Source organism: Hylobates moloch, unplaced genomic scaffold, assembly GCF_009828535.3.
Source record: "Hylobates moloch isolate HMO894 unplaced genomic scaffold, HMol_V3 SCAFFOLD_4, whole genome shotgun sequence".
NCBI lineage: Eukaryota > Metazoa > Chordata > Mammalia > Primates > Hylobatidae > Hylobates > Hylobates moloch.
The window spans coordinates 172,139,732-172,164,584 of NW_026652279.1; the positions used below are offsets into that span (position 1 = coordinate 172,139,732).

Sequence of the window (24,853 nt, forward strand, 5' to 3'; positions counted from 1 at the left end):
TTGTCTCCAGCTCGCTCCATCCATCAGGGGCTGAGCGTCCCATGTCCTCTCCTCTCCCCAGGATGTCCTCATGCTCTTTCCCAATTTAGAGTCCATCAGCACTGCCACCCCCTGCAAGCCTCAGACCACTTAAATCCAGCACCCCAGCCCTGCCTCAGTGGCCGCCACGTGTGACAGGCAGCAGGTCACCCAGCAGCACACTGGCACATGGCCCCTGAGTCACGCCTCTGCCCTTGCTCTAGTGGGTGCCAGCTCTGGCCAGGCAGCCCCAATCCAGTCAACGCCCCTGACAGCACTGACCCCTCCTCTGCTTCGCTCCTTGAAGCTCCCTCGTTTTCGCAGGCTCACCTGGACAGCCCCTACACAGCACCCACTGCCTCCACATAGCCTCTCTGGCCTCTGTGGCACCATGGCTGCTGGGCCCCAGGCTGTCCCCTGCTCCTGTTGCTGGCACTGGGCTCCTTCTCCGACTGCTGCTCCCCGGGGCGCTCCAGTGCCTGCTGGTGGCTTTCATTACCAGCTGCTGGTGTCCTCACCCACCAAGCCTTCACCCTGAACTGCCTCCTGGGCATGTCCCCTGGATGCCTCTGTCTACCTGATGCCCACAGCACCAGCTCCAGCCCCCCAACAGCGTCCTTGGCTCACCATTGACTGTTCCTTCTCTCGCTCTCCACGTCCAAGCTGTCCACCACTCTTATTGATTGGTTGATTAACACAGTGTCTCCCCCGATCCCCAGGATGGGGTGCAGTGGTGCAATCACAGCTCACCGCAACCTTGACCTCCCAGTCTCAAGTGATCCTCCCGCCTCGCCCTACCAAGATCCTGGGATTACAGGTGCGCACAGCCCACTCCTTCAACTCAAACCACAAAAAGCAGCAGCGCCCTCTGGCAGCTGCCTGCCTTCCTCCTCATGAGCATCCCATCCTTCCTGCTCACAAACCTCTGAGAGCCATTTCCAGCACAGCAGAGTGATGCTGTGAAAATGATTCAATTTCTCGCACAAAATCTGCTAGTAACTCCCTACTTTGCTCAGAATAAAGGCCACCATCCTCACCATGACCCGCGTGGTTTCATGCCCTGCCCTCCTGCGGCATCTCAGCTCCTTGTGTCTCTCAAGTCGCCACACCAGCCTCCCTCCAGGACCTCTGCGTGCTCCCTCGTCAGCCCCAGACACACCTTCCTCCCTGGAGGCCGCCCACCCACCCTGTGACAAGGGGCAACCCCTGCCCTGATCCAGCCTTGCCCACACCCCCAGTTTGCTTTCTCCCCATGGGCCAGGTTTGGTACGAGGCAGCTACGTCGCTCTGTCCTCTCCCCAGGAGGGAAGGGATTTGGTTTTGTTCTCTGCTGCACCCAGTGCTGGCTGTCAGAGAGGGGTGTCCCAGGAAGGACCGGGGCACAAAGGAAGGGAGGGACAGGACTCAAGCACCTGCGCCCACAGGCGTGGTGGGCAAGGGGCGGGGGTATCCTGCAGGGAAGGTGGGACTCAGCCCGTGGTGTCCCCAGCAGCGTCTTGCCCGTGGAACTCCCTCCCTACATCTGTTCACCTGAGTGGCCTTCGTCCTCGATGCAGCCAGCGTTAAGGTAGACACGTGCATGGCTCCAAAGTCCTGTGTGATGTCCACGTGACCTCATGGGACTGTGTGATGTCACAGCTGGCGGGGTGGGGTGTGCCCGCAGTCCACAGTGAGCTGCAGACAGAGGGGTGGCCAGTTTGTTGTTTTACCTAAAAGGTGTTTTCCACGTGGAGTAGGACTGAGAGGCACGGGTGGCTGAGGGGACCCGCCTGGGACGTGAGGCGCAGGTGAGTCGACAAACGCCCCCTGAGCCGCCCACTCCCCAAACGACGTCCCCAGGGCCCCACCCATGCTGACCGCTCCTGTTTTCCAGGTGTGCTCGGCCGGCCGCTTCATCTGTCCGTCATCTGCGACAATGAAATATGTGGAAGTGAAGAAGTCTCCGCCGCACCTCCTGAAGCAATTCACAGGTATGGAGGGAAGGCGCCGGGGTCGGGGGCGTGGGGAGGAGCTGTTTCAGCCCCTGGCGCGGACAGGGGGTCCTGGTCCCAGACCTGGCTAGGAGGGCAAGGCAGAAAAATGCGTGTTCAGGAAATAACCTGGGAAAACGCTGTGAAGTCTTCATTTTTGAAAATTTTATTACAGAATACACCAGAACCTGAGGTTTTCTAGATAAAGAAATACATTTAACTATTTCCAGGGGTTTAAGAGGTCAAAGGCATTTTGTCCATGAGGTGCTGAAGATCCACTTCAACTACTTCATAACTTTTATTGCAGGAGTGACTTTTTTTTATTAAGGAAAAATATTTATCAGCAATGAAGAAGTTCCGCCTTCCCTTTCCCCACCCGGGCAACTGACCCAGAGGCAGACACTCACCAGTGGGACTGGAAGGAAACACCGGTGTGGGATGTGACTTCTCCCACACGTGCTGTTAATGTGCATAGATGGGGGGTGACAGTGACGGTCAGGAAAAGGAAGATTCTGGAAGTTTGCACCTCCCAGGGGAGGCGGGAGATGCCACCTTCCATGGCTCAGGTTTACCTGCTACTTGAATGTTTTTTTCTCAATTGAGCTTGTATTCATGCAATGATTTTATAAAACAACAACAACAAAAAACAAAACAAAACAAAACAAAAACAAAATCGGATGGGCGTGGTGGCCTGTAATCCCAGCACTTTGAGAAGCCAAGGTGGGTGGATCACCTGAGGTCAGGAGTTCCAGACCAGCCTGGCCAACATGGCAAAACCCCATCTCTAATAAAAATACAAAAATTAGCAGGTGTGGTGGCGGGTTGCCTATAATCCCAGCTACTCGGAAGGCTAAGGCAGGAGAATCACTTAAACCCCGGAGGCAGAGGTTGCAGTGAGCTGAGATTGTGCCACTCCACTCCAGCGTGGGTGACAAAGCAAGACTCTGTCTCAAAAACAAACAAACCAAGGAAATGGAAGAAAAAGAAAACAAATTAGATTGTTTTGGGTTGTTACCTTTGTTGGGAAGGTAGGCTAGGGAGCGCCTCTCGGGCCAGCCAAGGTGCTGGCAGCCACTGAGCACCTGCCCACAGCAGCACCCGGCCCTGCAGCTCTCGCAGTGGCAGTGGGACAGGGCAGCCCAGGTGCCAGGAATGTGTGGCATCTGCCAGACTGCGAGGCCTTCCAAGGCCACCCGGCCACCAGGGTTTGTCACACCAGGGGGGCAGCTAACTCTTTGGACAGGAAGAGGGGTGTCCACAAGAGGGGTCTTTGCAGTTCCCAATCCAGACGCATCCAGGGCGGAGTGGGAGGCCTGCGCCTGGGGCCCCTAGGGAACGGGCCACTCTTGTGGCCGGCTGGGGTGGCCTCTCACATATTCTGGCAAGATGGCCCCATAGCCAGGGCAAACACGGGGGAGAAAGTGGTCCCTCTTCCAGGCCCTTGGGGGCCACCCTCCTGGTCTCTGCTTCAGGGCTGCAAGCATTGCAGCTGTTGTGTGTATAAGCTGCTGATGCTGGGCCTGGCCACCCCGTCTGTGAGGGGCTGCCAGGGGCTGCTGGAGGCTGGTGCCACTTCTCAGGGTGCATGGGACTGGTGGGGGTCATCTCAGGTGTGCCAGGTCACCCAAGGCACTGCCCAAGCTGACCCTGGGCTGGAGCCCTCTCACCTTGCCATGGCCATGCCCAGGACCCAGCTCCTGGTATCTGCAGGTGACACTCCTGTGTGCTCCCCACACAGCCTGTCCTCATGGACTGGAGGATGCATGCAGGGGGGTCAGCGTTGTCCTTATCATCCTTTGCAGACTGTGGCGTGGCTGTTTTGCGACTGTTTCTAGTCCTTTAGGGGTGTAGGGAAGCTGTGAAATGACAAGGCCAGTGTCGTCCTGGCTTGGAGCTGGCTCATGTGTCTGCACCACTGGTGGCCCCAGCGGGCAGGTGGGGAGCTGGAACCTTTAGCCACAGTGGCTGGCCCTGGCCCTGCAGCTCAGGCCCTCTCTGTCGCCCACCCCTGGGTCTGAGCCCAAGAAGCAGCCTAGAGGAATTCCTCCTGTCCTTCTCTGCGCAACTTTGCAGATGTGGAAGAGGCTCTGTGGCCGGGTGCAGTGCAGACTCTGGCCTCCAAGCCCACCCGCTCTGCAGCCTCTTCCCATGTGGGTGCAGAGCCCTGCACGCCTCCCCTTCCACGCAGCCCTGCTGGGTTTCCCATGTCCACAGTCGCTCATCCTGAACAGGAGGTAGCTGGGCCTCCAGACGGCCCCCTAGCAGGTGATGGCCTGAGGCTGGCTCCCAGGGCACCATGTTCACATGGCCCTGGACAGCGGGCGACTTGGGGGTGAAGGAGCGGAAATGAGGATGGGAGGATGACAGGCGGCCCCTGGGGAAGAGGCGTGTGTGGGGCCGCTCAGCCCTGGCTGGAGGCTCTGCCTTACTGCCGTGATGCAGCCTCGGCTGCTGTCTGTCAGCTGCTGCCTAAAGATTAATGTCAACTCCCTCTCTAAATAAAATAGTTTCTGCAAAAGTGCTTTTAAACTGTGACACACTTTCCACACCGGTGTGTGTTCTTCTCTGAGTGGCTTGTATGAAAGAGTGGGGACTCGAAGCCACTGCTTCTCCTCCCTCACCACAGGCTCGGGGGTCTGTGGACATATTTGGACTCTCTGTGTCCGAATCCCAGGGATCCGTGGCTCTGCACACCCCAGATCCCCATCCGTGGTTCACACGCGCTCCGGGCAGGAAGGCCACACACATGAGCCTCTGCACACACCATGCCAGCTCCCAGAACCTGCTGTGATCCCTGCCCAGCTTCCTCCTCCTCCTCCTCCTCACCTCTCCTTCCGTGTTCTGATGCTCAGACTCTGGGAGAACTGGCGTCTTCTGTCCTAAGATAACTTGATACGCAGCTTCAAGCTCAGTGTCAAGAAAATGGGTCTCCAGTTTCAGAGATTTTTACGTTGTTTATGACATCTGCTGTGAAGACACATTCAGCGGATTCCAGGTGGTGTCACAGCTCACAGACAGGGGTGTGCAGTCCGGGCCCGCTGAAGGTCCTGGGGGTGCTGGTGGCAATCGTGACCGCAGGCACGTCTCTCGAGTTCCCACGCCACATTTCCTGTCACCACGGTACTCAGAATCTTGTCTTCTCTTCCCGCCTGGACCATCTTTGGAAACCTGTCTGCGGTCGGGTCTTGCTGTCCGTGACCACGCTGCCAGGAACCCTCAGCTGGGACGTTCTAGTGGGATGCCGGGCAGTGTGGCTTGGAGGTGTCCCCTGGAGGCCAGCCTGATGCCTGCCTTTCTAGGGAGCAGCTCCCAGCAGGGCAGCTGAGCCTCAGGAGTGCTGGAAGCCTCCACGGTGCCGTGAAGTCATGGCTGTTGAGTCTGCCGGCTGCTTCTCCAGGAGGTGACCATGGTCTGTCCCCTGCTAATTGACTGCTTCACCGGGAAACGAGGTGGCAGAGGGACTTGGATGGGGAGTCAGTCCGAGGACCCGGCACTGCCCTGAGAGAGTCTCTGGGCTTGGCTCCTCCCCTAGGAAGAATTCCTGCAAGTGTGCGCTTCACAGAGGGAGGGGAAGGGAGGTGGACGGAGCACAGGAAGGAGAAACGCCACGGAATCGTCAGCCACACTTAAAATGGTGACGCCTCCCCACCTGGATCATCAGCCACGTTTAAAACGATGGCGCCTCGCTGCCTGGGTCGGAAAGGCCTGGCCTCAGATCTGCACCTCTCTGGACACCATGCCCTTCCTGAACCTTTCCTCTCCTGCTGCAGAAGCAGCAAAATGTGGAGTGAAGAGACTTTCCATGGCCTTGGAGAAAAATAACAGAACATTTACCACCGTGCCGGCGTGGGCGTGTTAGAAGCCCCAGGTGGCAGCCGGCGGAAAGTGGGATGAGTGAGGGAGTGAATGGCAGCCCCACTGTCCCTGGGGAGTGGTGGCTTCCCTGGGCTTGCTATCCAAGCAGATGGGGTGACGGGACAGACTCGTGGGACGAGCTTTGAAACCTCACTCCACGGGCCCCCATCTCACCTGGCCCACCTGAGCCAGGGAGCCAGGGTGGCTTCTCCCAGGAAGCACTCAGCTCATTTTATATTGATTGATTTAACCCCAGTCTCGTTTCAGTAGATCAGGAAGAACGCGGTTGCCCCGCCATCCTGAGGCAGCGCCTCCCTGTTCCCATAGCCTGGCCCAGCCGATGGCTCCTCTCCCCGTTCCCAGCCACGCTGTCACAACTCTGGGAGAGCACAGGGAGAGAGGCAGGCAGTGAGCCCTGCGCTCGAGCCGCCCTGGCTGTGGTGCAGGGGGTGTGGAGGGCCTACTGGAGATACCACTGCTGGTGCCAGTGGCCGGGCGTCCAGGACCTGTGCAGTGGGCGAGCTGCCAGTGATGCTTCTAGAGGGAGCGGGGAGCTGCATCAGCCCTGCCGATCCCCCACCACGTGGGAAGCCCACCTCGGCCCCCTTGGCGGCTGCGACCTGGTGCCTGCCCAGAAAGCCTCAGCTTACTCCAACCGCAAAGCCTGTTATGGGTTGTGGAGGAGGGTGGAGGGCCGGGCTAGGAATGGAAATGTGTGAGAGACTTTTCAGGGTCTACTGGATTTTAAAAATGCATGGCGACATCGTGGAGGTGCATGCAGGAAAATAACGCTGGGTGTGGAGGGAAAATGGGACACGGGAGGAGGCGCAGGAGGACTGACGGGATTCGACGGCTGGGCAGTCAGATGCGATAGGGACTGGATTCTTAAAATGAGAAATAATGTATGAACGTTTGTGTAGCGATGTTGAAGAAAACAAATCACTTTATGAATAAAAATAATGCTTCGTTCAGTGGCATATTTCCTGCCCAGGCTGTCTGCTGAAATGGAACATCCGCTGTCACCCAGAGCAAGTCTTTAGAAACCTTTGTTCTCTTGGCTTTGTGAGCAGACGCCTCTGTGCCGCTGGGGCTTCTCCTTCCACGTCTGGGGACGGTGGGGAGGGCGCCTGGCACGGTGGAGACAGCAGGACCCTGAAGCCAGAGGTCTCTGTGGATCCCGGCTCCGCTGCATCCAAGCTCGTGGGATCTTGGGTTTCGTCTGGATCTTCCCAGATGGGGTGGAGGAGCCTTCGGGCATTCTGAGCCGGTTGCTGGCGGGTGTCTGGTGGGGTGGAGGAGCCTGCAGTATCCTGAGCCGGGTGCTGGCGGGTGTCTGGTGGGGTGGAGGAGACTGCGGGCAACGCGAGCCTGGCGTTGGTGGGTGTTTGCTGTGCAGCCGCTGTCATCATCTGTGTCAGAAAGTGGAGGCAGTGGCGGACTCTGAATTCTCCGGGAGCTGCCTGTGGGTAGTGTTTGTGAAGTTCTGGCGCTGTGTCCACCCTGGAATTGCACTCCAGGAAAAAGGCCGTGGTGCCTGGACACCCTGGGAGCAAAGCCCTCCTAGTCACCCACTGTAGACACATGGGCTGCTGCATAGAGCATGGGGGACCATCTGGCCAGCCACAGCCCAAGACCAGTCACTCACCCCAGGCCCCTCTGAGCCTGGCTATGCGGGACCTGCCTGCTGCTGTGGGGCCTCTCCCGGCCTCCCTCAACTGGGAGGTCAGCTCAAACCACCCACGGCCACCCCTTGCAACTGAGGGAGGAGAGGGTGGCAGCAGCCGGTGACTTCAGCCTGCCCTGTGCACTCTGCCTTGGCAGGTGGGGCATTGCCTCGGCAGGGCTCCCGTGTCCATGATGCTTCTGACAGAGGATGAGGGCTGCAGCCGCAGCATTTGCAAACCTGGAATGGGGGTGTCTTGAGAAGGGGGACCTGAAAGACTAAATCAACCCTAAGGAACACAAATGGGGCTCCTCAAGGGTCAAGAAGGCCGGGCAGCTCTCCTCCCGGCCCCTGTCCCAGTGGAACAACTTACAGAGGGGCCAGGGAAGACCCCTAGTGGCTTGGGTGCAGTGTTGGCCTGGGGGATGGAGCCTGGCTTTGTGGGACTGCAGTCCACCCAGCAAAGGTCTCTGCGGGTACCCTGGGCCCTCGCCTGCAGGAGCCCCTTTCATCATCCAGTCCAGTCCCTCGGTGGCTCACGGCCGATGAAGGGAGCCACATCCCTCGGGGCTGAACATGTGTGAGGCTGCTGAACTCCTCTGGAAAGGGTCATCTGCCAGGAGATGTCCCCGCCCTGCTTCCTTTACCTCCCACGGCGTGCTGCACCCTCATTGTCTTCCCTTTTTCTCCCTTTGGGTCAAAACTGGCATTAAACTTTCTGTCCTTTTGATTCAAGTTTTAAAATTCTGAAATAATCCGCAGCCCATGCTGCTAATTCTAACTCCTGTATGCTTAAGTGTGAAATAATTACACGTTCCCTCCCGAACTCCCAAGCACCCATTGTGTGAGCCCCGTGCTTCTGTGGGCTCTGTCGTGCGCCGTGCCTGGCGCTGCTGCGCGGAAATGTATTATCTCCTAATCGTTAGAGGGCCCTGCATTATTCTGTGTAATTAACTTGACATTATTTTGCTCAGAAATTTAATTCATTCTGGATCTTAGTTTCAAATAAAGATTTGCATGATGCATAATTTAGAAAATAACAAAACCACAACACAAACCCACAGCTGCTCCCCACACTGGTTCCCAGGTTCTTTAGCGGAGAGCGGGGTGGCCTTGATTTTGGGGGTGACACTTGTGTGTGTCTGTGCTTTTGCAGTGTGTGACATTCCTCTGTATGACATTTGTGACTACAACGTCTCCAGGGACCGATGCAAGGAGCTCGGGTGCTGCTTCTACGAAGGCGTCTGCTATGAGAAAGCAGTTCCCAGTGAGTAGCTGCCCCGGCCGCCCCATGGCGGAAGCCGAGGTAGCTGGTGACCATGCTGACCATCGCCCTGCCTGTCTCCCTTCCCCGGGGTCTCTGCTGGAAACACCTTTGTATTGTTCTCTGGCCACACTCTTCTGCTCCATCTTAGTGGGGGCAGTAGACTCTGAGTGGGGTTTGAGCTGGAGGGCCTGTGAATGTGACGTAAGCCACCAGAGGGGTTCCATTCCCAGATGGGCTGGGCAGGGCACGGACGGGGACGGATGGAGACCCCCTTCATGGAGGAATTTGGCCATTCTGGGTGGTTGCAGAGGCTGGATTTGGGGAAATAGTGCTGCAGAAACACAGGGCGCTGGCAGGGCCCGGGTCAGTGTCTAGGTGTGGGGTGAGCCCATCAGGGTGGAGCGGACCTTGTCCACCAGGGGCTCTGTGAGCTTGGCCCTCACTGGGGACTCCGTGGGGTGCTTCAACGTCGGACTAGAAGCCAGACCAGACGTGAAGATCTGCTGGTAGCCCCTCAAGCCCCTCAAGCAGCACGGGGGTGAAGTGAGGACAACGGGCACCCAGTGGGTGGGGTACGGGGGCTGGAGGCATTGCCACTCCCCATCCCCGTGAAGGCTTCCAGAGGGAGGCGTGCCCTTCAGAGCACCATGGCTAGTTGTAAAATGTGTTCGAAGGGAGGTGGGAGGAGGTTAAGAAACCAGGATGGCGCGCACGTGAAGGGCGTTGGGCTCCCACCTCCTCAGCGTATTCTCGCCTGTGAGCACACTGGCCTGCGCTGCTGAGGTCTTCTCATTTCCAAACCCTCTTCAAGGTCCACGTGAAGCTTCATGTGTTTCCTTGTCCTGTGGAGGCCCCTTTTGGAAACGAGGGTAAAGGGGCTGTTTGTGCTGCGTGGGGAGGGGTGGACAGCAGCACGGAGGGAAGCGGCCTGCACAGCGCGCCCTCGGGAGGGAACAGTACAGCCCTTGACGGTGGAGGTGCTGGACGTGGCCGATGAGCTCTCACAGCTCTAGGCTTCCTTGGAGATGAGTTCCAAAGCCTCCCTGTCCTAGGCCACTCTCTTCTCCACCCCCAGCACCCCAAAGTGAGTCAAGGGCCCCGGCTTTGTGCAGCTTAGGGCCATTTCTTCTTCCTTTTACTTCTTTCTCCTGCATTTCCCGCTAGACGGAGCCCTCAGAGACCAGGCACCAGGTCCTCTTGATTCCCTGTATCTAGTAGGGCTTAGAAAGTCAGGAAACGTTAGTGACTGATGGGAATGAGTGACTGATGGAAATTTCCAAGTAGTGACCTGCTGGTGGAACCTAGCGCGAGCTCGGCTGCTCACCGCTTGCAAAGCCCGTAACAACTGAAGGGAAAGTGACTTTATTTCCAAAGCTAGCAGTGGGGAAGTGGCTGACTTGTGCTTCCAACTTTAGGCTGGGGAGAGGGGCTTAAAAAGAGGAACTCAGAGTGGGAAGCACATGGGAGGGGTGCTACTACAAGGTCTGAGGGTCTTGTTCCAGTGGCTGTCACAAGCCATGGTCCACCTGGAGCGGGAGGTGGCGTCATCTTGATGGCTGGTTGTAGACTCACCGCCTTCAGGTGACCTCTGGCATTTTGCAGCTGAGTCTCTATGCTTGGTCTATCTCAAGATGAGCCCCTAGAAATCGTAAGTAAGCCCATAATTAAATACCAGCACACAGATAAATGTGCATGGGGCTAGGGGGTAGGTGGTGAGAAAGGGAGACTGTGGTGTTGCAAAGAAAGTACATTTCAAGGCTCTATTTTAAGACTAAGGAGAACAAAAGTTTTTTGCAGTAAGCTTTCTGCATCGTGAGACTAGGGGAAGAGGAGAAAAAGGAAAAGTTTTAAAACTCATTTTCAGGCTAGACTGTTTGATTACATGGGGACTGCCCAGTCCTACAGACGTAAAGCCTTAAGCCAGCTCCTCTGAGATGAAAGGGATATTCTGGGCACAAAATCAGTCAAGAAAGAAAGCGCTGACGGGATTCTGGCTGGCTCCAGGGAGGGTGTCTGTCCTGCTTCGTGGTGAAGATTTGGCACCTCATCAAAAGAAGATGAATTTTGGCTCCTCAGAGACAAACGAGAGGTCACAATGGACACCACTGAGGGTTGGGAAGGTTTTCTGATGACGATGGCTCCCACAGATCCTGGCTTTAGAGACTCAAGCCCAGACCCCTTGCTGTCCCAGCCTCCACTTCCAGGAGCCTCTGGGATTCCGGGGATCCCACGCCTTCCTCTGACTACAGATAAAATCAGCTGGAAATTGCTTCAGTTATTATTTTTACCAAGATACTATACCATAAAATTCACCTTTTAAAGTATACAATTCAGTGGCTTTTAGTATATTCACAGTTGTGCAGTCATCACCACTAACTCCAGAACATTTGTACCACTCCAGAAAGAAACCTCACGCCCATTAGCAGTCATGTCCTATCCTTCCCTCTCTCTGGCCCCTGGCAGCCACTCATCTGTCTATGGACTTCCGTATTATGGACATTTCATATAAATGGAACCTCACGACTTGTGGTTCTTTCACTTATGTAGTTCTCAAGGTTCGTTCATATTGTAGCAGTTATCAGTACTTCCTTTCTCTTTATCGTGGAGTAATTGTCCACTGTATAGATGTGCCACATTTTGTTGACCCATCTATCAGTTTATAGACATGTGGGTTGTTTCCACTTTTTGGCTATTATAAATGATGCTGCTCTGAACATTTGTATATGGGTTTTTGTGCAAGCATGTTTTTTATTCTCTTGGGTATATCCCTAGGGATAGAATTGCTGGATCGTATATTAACTCTACGCTTAAATTTTTAAGGAACTTCCCAACTGGTTTGCAAGGTGGCTAGATCATTTTCCAGTCCAATCAGCAGCGTATGCAAGTTCCAATTTCTCCACATTCTTGTCAACACTTGTTGTTGTCCTTTTGTTTACAGCCATTGTAATGGGTGTGAAGTTGTATCTCACTGTGGTTTTGATTCATATTATTCTAATGAATAATGATGTTCACCATTGTTGCATTTTTTTTTTTTTTTTTTTTTGGCTATTTGGATATCTTCTCTGGAAGAAAAGTCTATTTGAGTCCTTTGCCCAGTTTTAAATTGGGTTAATTGTCTTTTTATTATGGAGTTGTATGAGTTCTTTATAGATTCTGGATATTAAACTCCTATTAGAAATGTGACTTGCAAATACTTTCTATTATTCTCTTACGTGTCTTTTCTTTTTCTTGATAGTGTCCTTTGAAGCACAAATATTTTTAATTTTTATGATGTCCATTTTATCCATTTTTCCTTTTGTTGCTTGTGCTTTGGTGTCACATCTAAGAAACCATTGCCTAATCCAAGGTTGCAAATATTTATACCTGTAATATCTTCTAAGAGTTTCATACTTACAACTCTTACATTTTGGTCTTTTGATCCTTTTCGAGTTAACTTTTGTATCTGGTGCAAGGAAGGTTTCCAACTTCATTATTTTGCATATGGATATTCAGTTGTCCCAGCAGCATTTGTTGAAAAGATCCTTTTTTCCCGATTAAATTGACACCCTTGTTGAGAATCAGTTGCCCATAAAAGTGAGAGTTTATTTCTAGATTCTCAATTCTATTCGGTTCATCTATATGTCTATCCTTAGCCAGTACCACAGGTTTTTTTTTGTTTGTTTGGTTTTTTTTTTGGAGATAGAGTCTTGCTCTGTCACCCAGGCTGGAGTGCAGTGGCGCAATCTCGGCTCACTGCAAGCTCCGCCTCCCGGGTTCACACCATTCTCCTGCCTCAGCCTCTCCGAATAGCTGGGACTACAGGCGCCCGCCACCATGCCCGGCTAATTTTTTGTATTTTTAGTAGAGACGGGGTTTCACCGTGGTCTCGATCTCCTGACCTCGTGATCCGCCCGTCTCGGCCTCCCAAAGTGCTGGGATTACAAGCATGAGCCAGCCAGTACCACAGTTTTGATTACTGTAGCTTTGCAGTAAATTTTGAAATCAGAATGTGTGAGTGCTTCAACTTCGTTCTTCTTTTTCAAGATTATTTTGGCTGTTATGGGTCCCTTGCATTTCCATATCAAATTTGGCTTGTCAATTTCTGCAGAAAAGAGGTCCTTTGGCAATTTGATTGGGGTTGTGTTGCATCTGTGTATAATTTGGGAAGTATTGCCATCTTAACACAATATTAAGTGTTCTGGTCCATGAACAGGGGTAGTCTTTCTATTTATTTCGGTCTTTAATTTTTTTCAATATTTTATAGTTTTCAGCGTACTGATCTTGAGCTTTTTAAATTAAATTTATTCCAAAGTATTTTACTGTTTTTAATGTTATTATAAATGGAATTGTTTTCTTCATTTTCAGATTGTCTATTGCCAGCATATAGAAATATAGTTGATTTTCGTATGCTGATCTTGTATCTGGCAACCTTGTTGAACTTGCTCATTCTATTAGTTTTCTAGTTGATTCCTTAGGATTTTTTGCATACAAGATCATGGCATCTGCAAATATAGTTTTACTTCTTTTTTCCTAATCTGAATGCCTTTTAGTTCATTTTCTTGCCTAGTTTCTGACTAAAACCTCCAGTACAATGATGAATAGAATTAGGAAGAGCAGAAGCTTTGTCTTTTTCCTGATCTTAAGGAGAAACTTTCAGTGTTTCACCATTAAATACAGTGGTAACTGTGGGTTTTACTAGATGCCATGTATCTATTAATAGTAAATGCAAGACTCAACTTGGAAACACACGAGTTGAGAAAGCTCCCTTCTCTTCCTGCTTTGTTGAGTGTTTTTATCATGAAAGGGTGTTGGATTTTTTTTTCAAATTCTTTTTCTGCATCTATTGAGCACCTTAATGGTGCTCTTTATTACTTCATGTGGATTTGACTTACTGTCTACTGTTCTTTCATTTTATCCTAGAGGACTCCCTTTGGTATTTCTTATAAAGAAGCTTTGCCAGTGATGAATATCCTGACTTTGTTTATCTGGAATGTCTTAATTTACCCTTCAATTTTGAAGCATAGAGTTGCTGTATATAAAATTGCTGGTTGGTAGTCTTCCTGACAGCCCTTTGAATGTTTTATCTCATTGCCTTCTGGCCTGCATGGTTTCTGATGAGAAACTGCTGTAAATCTTAAGGCTCCTTTGTATATAATGTGTCACTTCTCTTAGGCTGCTTTCAAGATTCTCACTTTGTCTTTTGCAGTTTGCCAGGTGTCTGGTATGGATCTCTCTGAGTTTATCCTACTCAGAGTTCACTGAGTTTCTTGGATGTATAGATTAATGTTAACCAAACTTAGGAAGTTTTTACCATTATTTCTTCAAATATTCTTTCTGTTCTTTTATCTTTCTCCTCTCCCTCTGGACTTTCATTATGTGTATTTGATAGACTTTATGGTATCCCACAGACCTCTAAGGCTGTATTAATATTTCTTGGTTATATTTTCTTTCTGTTACTTAAACTGGATAATCTCGTTGACCTATCTTCAAGTTTACTGATTGTTTTGCCTGCTCAAATCTGCTGTTGAGCATCTCCAGTGAATTTTCATGTCTATTATTGTACTCTCAACTTCAGAATCTCTTTTTGGTATTAATAATGTCTGTATTTCTATTGATATTTTCTATTTGATGAACGTATTAGTTATTTTTTACACTGCTATAAAGAACTACCTAAGACTGGGTAATTTATAAAGGAAAGAAGTTTAATTGACTCACAGTCCTGCATGGCTGGGGAGGCCTCAGGAAACTTACAATCATGCCAGAAGGCAAAGGGGAAGCAAGACATGTCTTACATGGCAGCAAGGTTGTGGGAAGGGAACTGCCAAACAGTTTTAAACCATCGGATCTCGTGAGAACTCAGTATCATGAGACTATCATGGAGTAAACTGCCCCCATGAGCCAACCACCTCCCACCAGGTCCCTCCCTTGACATGTGAGGATTACAATTCGAGATGAGATTTGAGTGGGTCACAGAGCCAAATCATATCAATAAAATATTATCCTTATACTTTTATTTAGTTCCTTAGACATGATTTCTTCTAGTTCTTTGAATATGCTTAAAATAATTGATTTAAAGTCTTTGTCAAGTAAGTCCAATGTCTGTGCTTCCTCAATGATGATTTCTATTAATGGCATTTTTTATGTATATGGCCATACTTTCTCATTTCTTTGTATGTTTAACATTTTTCTTTCTTGAAAATTGGACATTTTTGGTAAGATAATATAGCACCTCTGAGAATTGGGTTCTTTCACCTCCCCGGGTATTATTGTTGCTGCTGTTTGTTGTTGTGGTTGTTTGATGACTTTCCTGAACTAACTCAGTAAAGTATTCTTTGTGGTGTGTGACCACCAAAAACTCTTCTTGGGTAGCTACTAGACAAAAATTCCTTAGATGCCTGGAAACACAAGCCTCTCAGACTTTGCAGAGGGGTTCTGTGTGCATGCTGAGGCACACCTTCAACAAAGTCAGAATATTTCTAGCTCTGCCTTAGCCTTCACTTCCTGCTTATGCAGATCCTTAAGTCAGCCAGAAGTGAGGTCCCAGGGCCACCATAGGTCTTTCCTTGCAAAGCCCACAGCACTGGACATGTCCATGGCCCTCTAGATTCCCAGGAATGTGTCAGAGCATTTCAAAGCTCTCTATGCACATCTCATTTCCCAGATTTTCACGTTAAGCTTGTTGGTTAGCCTCTTGTTTTCCCTCAACTGCTAACCAACACTTTAGCCAGTAAAACAATTTTCAATTGCTTCTAATTATTTATAACAAATGCCTGGGGAAAAAGCTGTTCTCACCGAATGAGCTCATATCAAATAAAGATGATATTCCAAGGAAGCACCAGACAGATCAAATAATGACAACTCTCTGACGATGGGGCTTTGAAGGAGCTCCCACCCTGTTCTGCCCCCTGCAGTGGCTGCCAGGCTGCTGGCTTTACCATGATTACAGGCTGTTGATTTTCAAGCTACCATGGAGCTGGAGGGTGGGCAGGAGAGATGGGAACAGGGCTAGATAAAAGGTCCAAGCTTGCTCTTTTACTGAGATTCAGCTGTTTGCCTCAAATAAACAGATTTCCGCAAGCTTTTGGTTAATTTCCAGACTTCTGAAAAACTTTCCTCTGATGATTTTTGCCAGTGTTCTCATTGTTTTTATGGAGGAAGAAATTGGCAGGGGGGTCCTCTCTCTGCTGTTTTTGCTGATATCACCCTGAAAGTTAATTATGGGCTTTACTGAAGCCCTAGTCCGGTTGTACATAATCAGTTAGTGAGAGTTACAACAAGATGTAGAGCTTTTTCCCGAAGGAATCCATTATCCTTCACCTGACTCACCTGTCTCATCATAAAACCCATGCCCTTTAGCCAGTATCTTACTTGAGCGATCTTTTTGGGTTCCAGGCCTTCCAGTGTTGAATGGCCTCTCATATGGCTTCATTCCTGCAGCTCGTCCTCTGGGGCATGTGGCAGTACTCCTGCAGCCAAGCTCATGGCAGTGGGCACTGACTTGGCCATGGTTTGCTGCATTGGCACTTGTCATCATTTTGTTTTTGTTTTGTGAAATTGGGGTTTGCTGCTCATGTTGCATATGCAGACAGCAGCAGGTGCTCACAGTCGTGCTCAGTTCATTTCCATCACAGAGTTGGACTTCTTACAGAACTCCAGTTTCCAAGGCATTTATACCACTTAGTTTTTCTGAGAAGTGTACCATTTAAGGCTCCTGAAAGCGGCAGTCATTAGCATCCAAAAGGTATTTTAGTTTATTCTTTCAATCTTCTCCATATAATGATTAGTGATCCCAATTTCCTCACATCCCAATGAAGCAGAGATCCAACCGTGTAAAGTGGTGTGAATGCATCACTCCAGGCAGATCACAGCTAGGAAGGGAACTCACGTCCAAGCTGCTACTGCTGCTGCTTTTGCCACCTCTCCCATCCCCTGAGCACCTTTTTATCTGTACCTTGCAGGTGCTGGCCTGTTTGTGAGTGTTGGCATGTATGTCGAACATGGCTTAAGTTAGAACAATCGCCGCATGCCTGTCATCCATTTTAAAAGTGAGCCTTAATCCCTATAGCAGCTTCATGATTGGTGTTCTAAGGAACCCAGAAGAGAACACAGGCTCTCAAGAATGTTTTTGACTTGGAGAGGGCTCACCGTTTTGCAAGGGAGTATATCATTTTTGCATGGAAGCAACCATTAAGTTCTTTCCATCATTCTAACTTTAATAGCTGGGTTGTGTGGCTGTGCTTTTCTTGACTCCTGACTTCTTTCGGGCCTGTAGGAAGAGACTGGGCAGTAGGCCCTGCCTCGGGGCTCTCACTGGGCCCTCACATTACTTTTCATTTCTTTGACATCTTTCTCATTAAAACGACGAATGAACCTTTGTGCTATGCAAGTTGTAGTATTCAGTGACAGGGTATTATGAGCTCTTTGTGCACATAATTCCATGTTATGAAAACCTTTCACCAACTTCTTAAATTGGCTGGTTTGAAGTGCACATTGTGTTATGGCATAATCTGTATTATTAAGAATATGAATTGGGGAATTAGCATTAGATCTTTCAGAAAGAATTGGGAATTCAAAGAGAAAGACTTGCCTTCATTCTTGAGTCTTGATTTAGGGTATGTTATTTAACATGTCATTTCTTCTAAGTATCTGACTTCAGTTTCTTCATGGGACTTGCTGAGATGATTTCAAAACTTTTGTTTAACTATATTTTGGGAACATTTACCAAGACGTTTCTTAAAGAAAATAATCCTTTCTTCAATTGCTGCTGTTTCTGAAAGATAAAGTCGATAAGCCAAAGATATGGTCTGTAATAAATAGTGTTGCTAGACAGACACTGTACAGAGCGCATCATTGAGGCTGAGTCTCCATCTTAAGGAGCTTGGCATCAACGACAAAGAACATGAGCACATAGGAAGATACGGGAGATATACTGACAGTGGAATACTAAGACGCTGACTAATATGTGTGTCTCTTTAACAGGACTTCACTCACATAATTTTGAATTTATTCCATGAGCTAAGACACAAAGTCATACTAAGGAATAAAACATTTCCTAGAGTTCAGGAATTTCAGGGTTACCTTCTTGCCTCATGAACGCCCTTAATTCACCCTTTCACTTTATTTGTGCGTTTCAATTCAATCGATTCTCTTTGTTGAACAGCATTTAAGTGCAGATTCTCTGGGCAAGCTCTAGGCTACCTCTCAGATCCATCCTCTATTGCTGTGTGACAAATTACCCCAAAACTTAGTGACTTAAAGCAACTTAGAGGCTTTGCTGGGTGGGTTGGGTTTGGGTGTCTCATGAGATTGTGGTCAAGATGCTAAGTGAGGCTGCAGTCACCTGAAATCTTGGTGTCCCAGATGACTCACCTTGCTGGGAAGTTGATACCAGATGTTATAGGAAGATGACTCACTTTGCTGGGAAGTTGGTACCAGATGTTATAGGAGGCCTCTTCTCCTCGCCATGAGGGCTGCAGTCTTTCCCAGAGCAAGTGGCCCAAGAGAGATCAGGGCAGAAGCTGCAATGTCTTTTTCACCTGGCCTCGGGGGTTAGACTCTGGCATCTCCTTTGGTTCCAGGGGTCAGCGCTGTTCTGTTGCAGGAAGTCAGGGACCCCAAACGGAGGGACCGGCTGAAGCCATGGCAGAAGAACGTGGATTGTGAAGATTTTATGGACATTTATTAGTTCCCCAAATTAATAATTTTGTAATTTCTTACGCCTGTCTTTACTGCAATCTCTAAACATAAATTGTGAAGATTTCATGGACACTTATCACTTCCCCAGTCAATACCCTTGTGATTTCCTATGCCTGTCTTTAATCTCTTAATCCTGTCAGTTGAGGAGGATGTATATCGTTCCAGGACCCTGTAATAATTGTGTAAACTACAAAAATTGTACAGCATGTGTATTTGAGCAATATGAAATGTGGGCACCCTGAAAAAAGAATAGGATAACAGCAATTGTTCAGGGAATAAGAGAGATAACCTTAAACTCTGACCGCCAGTGAGCCGGGCAGAACAGAGCCATATTTCTCTTCTTTCGAAAGCAAATGGGAGAAATGTCGCTGAATTCCTTTTTTCAGCATGGGATATCCCTGGCAAGGAGAATGTGCACCAAGGGGTAGGTCTCTGAACTGGCCCCCCTGGGGCGTACCTGTCTCTTATGGTTGAGACTGCAAGGGTGAAATAAACTCCAGTCTCCCATAGCGCTCCCAGGCTTATTAGGAAGAGGAAATTCCCGCCTAATAAATTTTGGTCAGACTGGTTGATCTCAAAACCCTGTCTCCTGGTAAGATGTTATCAATGACAATGGTGCCTGAAACTTCATTAGCAATTTTAATTTCACCTGGGTCCTGTGGTCCTGTGATCTCGTCCTGCCTCCACTTGCCTTATGATATTCTATTACCCTGTTAAGTACTTGATGTCTGTCACCCACACCTATTCGCACACTCCCTCCCCTTTTGAAACTCCCTAATAAAAACTTGCTGGTTTTTGTGGCTTGTGGGGCATCACGGATCCTACCAATGTGTGATGTCTCCCCCGGACGCCCAGCTTTAAAATTCCTGTGTTTTTTATTCTGTCCTTTTATTTCTCAAGCCAGCCAATGCTTAGGAAAATAGAAAAGAACCTACGTGATTATCAGGGCAGGTCTTTGCTGGGTGGGTTGGGTTTGGGTGTCTCATGAGATTGTGGTCAAGATGCTAAGTGAGGCTGCAGTCACCTGAAATCTTGGTGTCCCAGATGACTAACTTTGCTGGGAAGTTGATACCAGATGTTATAGGAAGATGACTCACTTTGCTGGGAAGTTGGTACCAGATGTTATAGGAGGCCTCTTCTCCTCGCCATGAGGGCTGCAGTCCTTCCCAGAGCAAGTGGCCCAAGAGAGATCAGGGCAGAAGCTGCAATGTCTTTTTCACCTGGCCTCGGGGGTTAGACTCTGGCATCTCCTTTGGCTCCAGGGATCAGCGCTGTTCAGTGTGGGAACATCTATCTAGGGTGTAAGTGTCAGGAGGTGAGAATCGGGAGGCCATCCTGGAAGCTGTTTATGGTAGGCCCGGATATTTGGAGGTGAGTCTGCCCCGCTGTTCCCCTCCTCAGGTAAGCAAGTTTCCACGGGACAGTCCTCACTTAAAGAAATAAGCCAGCTGATTGGAAGAACCTTTGACAAGCAGTTTCCCAGTGTGCTCCTCGGTACATGCACATGCCTGTTATCCACAGCTTGCAACCCCAAGCCTCATTCCCTTCCTCCAGCCTCTCCGTGAGGAACTCTTACCAAGCGCCCAGTGTGTACTTCACTGTTCCTTACCAAGGTCACCTCGGTATGAAGAAAATCGAGGATGTGGGTTACCCTCATGAGCTGGCTTCAACCCCCTCTCAGTTTTCTGACTTCAGTCCCCATGGAAAGAATCCTGGGCACCTCATCCATTGCTGGTGGCCCTGTGATGAGTCCAGGGAGTGTGGATCCCGTGGGAAGCTGGCTCGTGTGCCCAGGAGGCTACTTTCTCTGCACCTGCGGCCCCACTTCTGGGGTGGGTTGAATTGTGTACACCCAATGCATATGTTGAAGTTCAGATCCCTGGTACCTGTGAATGTGACCTAATTTAGAAAAAGCGTCTTTGCAGGTGTAATTAGGTAAGATGAGATGACAGTGGAGTAGAGGGAGCCCTCCATCCAAAATGGCTGGTGTCCTTGTAAAAAGAGAAGAGACACAGAGACAGAGGAACACAGAGGAAAGACGGCCACGTGACAACAGGGGCAGAGACTGCTGTGATGCGAGGAAGAGGCCAGGGAGGCCCCTTCCTAGGAGCCTTTGAAAAGAACACGGCCCTGCTGACACTTTGTTCTTGGACTTCTGGGCTGCAGAACCATGAGATGATCAATTTCTATTGTTTTGAGTCCCCCAGTGCATGGTACTTTCTTACGGCATCCCTGGCAAACTCACACACCATCCAGGGAAGGTACATCTGATGGTGGTGTTACTGCTTCATGACTCTTGGAAGCGGTTTAGCAGGAGGGAGGTACTGGAATTGAAGCAAATCACGTCACCTGCACTTGGTATTTGCAAGTCAGCCAGTTTCTTTGAGAGAGTAAGAAAGCAATTAGAGAAGAGGCTGATATTGATAATAATAACAACAATAAGAATTACTGTGTATATGTGATTAGCCAAGCACTTAAGAACTTTACTTGCATTCATTAAAAAATTCCTTACATCAACCCGATGGAGGGAACGTAGAAGAACAAACAGTAGATAAGGATATTATCTGACCAAGGACTCTGAGAGGAGTGATGCTCGTGTACAAATATTAGGACTTGAGGGGGCCAAGTCCTGAACCAATGAGCCGACGGAGATCCAGATATCAGCCCTCGGTGCTGGGCAGTGCTGCGCCCCTCAGGCCTCTTGCACAGACAGAGCACTGCCTGCTGAGCAGTGGGCAGTCTCCCAGAAAGAGGCTCAGGAGGGGCCGAGAACTTCCTCCTCCCAGTCACCCCTGTCTTGGAGAGGCTGGGAGTGCACTCATGCAGGGAAACCCAGTATGGAGGGGCTGCCCCTCACGGCCACCTGGGGAGGCTCGACTTTTGCTGGGGCTGGGTTGGAGAAGGCACAGGAAACTTGGGGATTGCAGGAGCCCCTTTTAATACAAAGCAGCCCAGTCAAGGATTTGTCTATGATCCAATAAGTGTTTTCCTTGTATTCAGTTTAGGGGAGGAATTGACCTGGGCATTGAGGAGCCATTTGCAGGGAGCTGGGGAGCACAGCAGGAACAGAGGGGCCAGCACCATCTCTCCACGCACCCCCGGGGGTCAGGAGCCAGCGCCAACCGCTCTCCCCCACGCACTCTCGGGAGGTCAGGAGCCAGCGCCGCCTTCTTTCCGCCGCACCCCGGGGGTCAGGAGCCAGCGCCGTCTCTCCACGCACCCCCGGGGGTCAGGAGCCAGCGCCGTCTTCTTCCACGCGCCCCCGGGGTCGTGGAGCCCCAGCGCGTGTCTCCACGCACCCCGGGGGTCGGGAAAGCTAGCGCCGGCCTCTCCACGCACCCCCGGGGGTCAGGAGCCAGCGCCGTCTCTCCACGCACCCCCGGGGGTCAGGGTGGTCACAAGGTGTCCTCTGGGTGGCACTGACTACCACCTGGAGCTGCCTTTCACAGGGAGCCCTCGTCTGCCTGCGGGGGCCTTTGGAGATGTCCACAGAGCTGAGTCTCCAGGAGACGCTGGGGAGGGTGGGCCAGGAGTGCTGACCATGGGCAGCCGCGCCGGGAGGGCCCGCACCCGACTCTGGGAGGGCCGCCTTTTCTTCTTCTTCTTCCTTTTCTATTTACCTGGATCGAAATGACTTCAAATCCCACCATTTTTCAGTTTACATCCACGTGTTCTCCGCCTTGATTGTGATCATCGCTGGGGCCTTCGTCATCACCATCATCTACAGGTCAGTCCCTTTGTTCTTCACTGGGAGGGTGGGGAGGAGGGGACTCGCCACTCCTGGCTGCAGCCTCCTGCCTGCCTGGGCTCCTTCGGGCTTGGTGCTGCTGGGGTGACTGAGAACAGCTCTCTGTGAGCCAGGGAGAGGGAACTGGCCAGGCAGGGAGGGCCCCACTGATTTTCTCCGGAGTGCTTGTTGATGAAAATCATAACCCACATTTAGTGAGCACCTAAGACTCTAAGTGCTCTGCTCAGCCTTTTCAGCCCTCGCAGCCACTGACGATGTAAGTGAACTTACTGTCCCCAGATTGGGATGATTGACGCAGCATCGAGGGGGTCCCAGGGCTGATGGATGGGGCAGTGAGGCTCTAACTCAGGCTCCCAGTTGTCTCTGAGTCCCTGAAGCCAAGGCTGCCTGCACCTCTTGGCTTGTGGCCTGTGTCCTCATTGCAGGGTGTCAGGGTTTGGAGGTGTCTCAGAGATGAGTCTACTCCCTCTCATTTTAGTGGTGAGGAAATGCAGACCTGGGGGGCCAAGGCAGCAGGTGGCTATTCCCAGGGCAGGGCTGGAATCCAGCATCTCACTCCCCAGCCACCACCTTCGCCACGAGCCCACTCTGTGATGTGCATATAAGCCCCTGAGATTATTCGAGTCTCTTTGTCCAGGAATGAGTAAAGCCATTTTCCTACCATGAGTGGTGCTATATGCTGTCTTATGTGTGTTAATCATGAAGATGAACCGGCAGTAGCCTGCAGTGCAACACACACCTTCCCCCTGCCCGGAGCTGTCTTTGGGAGTCTAGCTGCCTCATACAGTCATCTGTTTGGAGCCTGCACAAGAAACTAAAATGAGGCTGGATGTGGTGGCTCATGCTCATAATCTCCCAGCACTTTGGGAGGCTGAGGTGGGAGGATCACTTGAGCCCAGGAGGTGGAGGCTGCAGTGAGCCGTGTTTGTGCCATTGCACTCCAGCCTGGATGACAGAGCAAAACTGTCTCAAAAAAGAGAGAGAGAGAGAGAGAGAGAAACGAAAATGAGAACTATTACATCAAAGCGTTTACCTTAAAAAATAAGTATGTATGATCAGGAACCTATGTTTTCAGATGGATGTCCTGGTGGGTGGGAGGGGGGAACTGGAGAGTTTTCCATCTGTAACTTCCCTGACTGTGAGAAAACCCTCTTCCCATCAGAGTCATTCAGGACAGCAGGAGAGAAAAGGCCATCCCTACGGATGTCACGCTGCCACAGAAGTCCAGCGAAAAGGCGGAGGTGGCCTCATCCAGCAGCAAGTTAGGGCTGAAGCCTCCGAGTCCTGGGCCTCCAAGTGCTGGGCCCTCGATGAAGAGTGACGAGGACAAGGATGATGGTGAGAAGCTTCTGGAATCATCCTCAGCCTAAGGTCGAGGGCGTGGCTCTGTTCCCTTGGGAGAACTTCCCTGGGAAGGGGCTCAGCATCTACACAGGTCCTTCAACCTCAGTGATCAGTGTTGTAGTTTGTTCAAAATTCTAATGTACCCAACACTGGAGGTTCAGGTTTGCAGAGTGGGCGTGGCTGTCAGTGTGAGTTTCCGTCTGTGAGTCTTGTCCTCCCCCTTCCCGTCCCCTTCTGCCTTCCTGTCATTTCACCCTCTGGTGAGGCCCTCAGTGTTAGTGTGGGAAGCTCCTGGGGAGGGGGCCAGGGTCCTGCAGAACCTGCACATTTGATCAGGTGACTTCCTGCACGGAGGCTGCAGGGCTGCCGCATGGTGGTCATGGTTGGAGAGGTGGACGGTCACTCTATGCCTGCTTCGGTTTCCAGGAAGGAAAGTTGCTCATATGTTGGTTTACCTGCTTTGAGGGCCCTTGGAGGTTGCCGGTTGCTTTTCCTAGATCAGCACCTTGCCAGGTTAGAGAAAGAAACATCTCAAATGGTAATCCTTATCTTCAGAGATGTTTGTACAGGATACGAATGGCCTGGCCTTACCCATTGTTACCAAGTAGACTTGGCTTTACAGGGACCATCAGGAAAATCAGGAGGCAGGGTAAGAGGGTGACCCACACTTGATTTCAGATCTGGAATGCCTGGCCCCTGACCGAGGCTGCGTCTGTGCGAATGAGGCTTTCCTGCAGGACGGATGTTTGCCTGGGTAAGGGAGCCCCCTGTGTAGTGAGACGCTGTGGGAGGAAGGGTGTTTTACTCTCCCCTGGAACGCATTGAGAAACACAGGGCAGGATACGGCCATCCCCAAAACTGGCTTTTGAATCAATCATTGCCAATCGGACACCATGTAGATGGGTTCAAAGACCCTGATGAAATCTTTTCGGGACTGCTGAATATTCCATTTGAAAAAACAATTCTTCTTTTCTAAAAATCTAGTAACAGTGACAATAACAGAAGCCGAAGAAACTGAGGACTGACTGAAATGCATGAAGAAGTGGAGATTGGCAGAATTATCCAAATGAAATGGTACAGCAGGTGCACTGTTAACAGTGTGGTGGAATGATTACCCAATGGGTAAAAAATGAAGGTATTTTGAAAATTGCTTCTCGTCCGACGTTGCTTATTCATTGCTATATTTTTATCTTAGAGGAGAGAAAGCCTGTGGGGTAGGAGAGTGGGAACCTGAACTTTCAGTTTTTAATGGCACTGCTTGCCACTAATATCAACACCACAGGGGCTCACAGCATGGGCTCAAGGTGGTGTCA

At 50.5% G+C, this 24,853-nt stretch overlaps 1 protein-coding gene across 1 annotated transcript; it reads left to right on the forward strand.

The window, feature by feature from the left end:
* The first annotated feature begins 1,686 nt into the window (after nucleotides 1-1,686).
* TEX29 (testis expressed 29) lies at nucleotides 1,687-24,690 on the forward strand. Its single transcript, XM_032149201.2, has 6 exons — nucleotides 1,687-1,805; nucleotides 1,892-1,988; nucleotides 8,663-8,773; nucleotides 22,106-22,175; nucleotides 23,359-23,534; nucleotides 24,525-24,690. Exons 2-6 carry the CDS (start codon nucleotides 1,934-1,936, stop codon nucleotides 24,563-24,565), a joined length of 453 nt encoding a protein of 150 aa, XP_032005092.1. The 5' UTR covers nucleotides 1,687-1,805; nucleotides 1,892-1,933; the 3' UTR covers nucleotides 24,566-24,690.
* The last annotated feature ends 163 nt before the right edge of the window (nucleotides 24,691-24,853 follow it).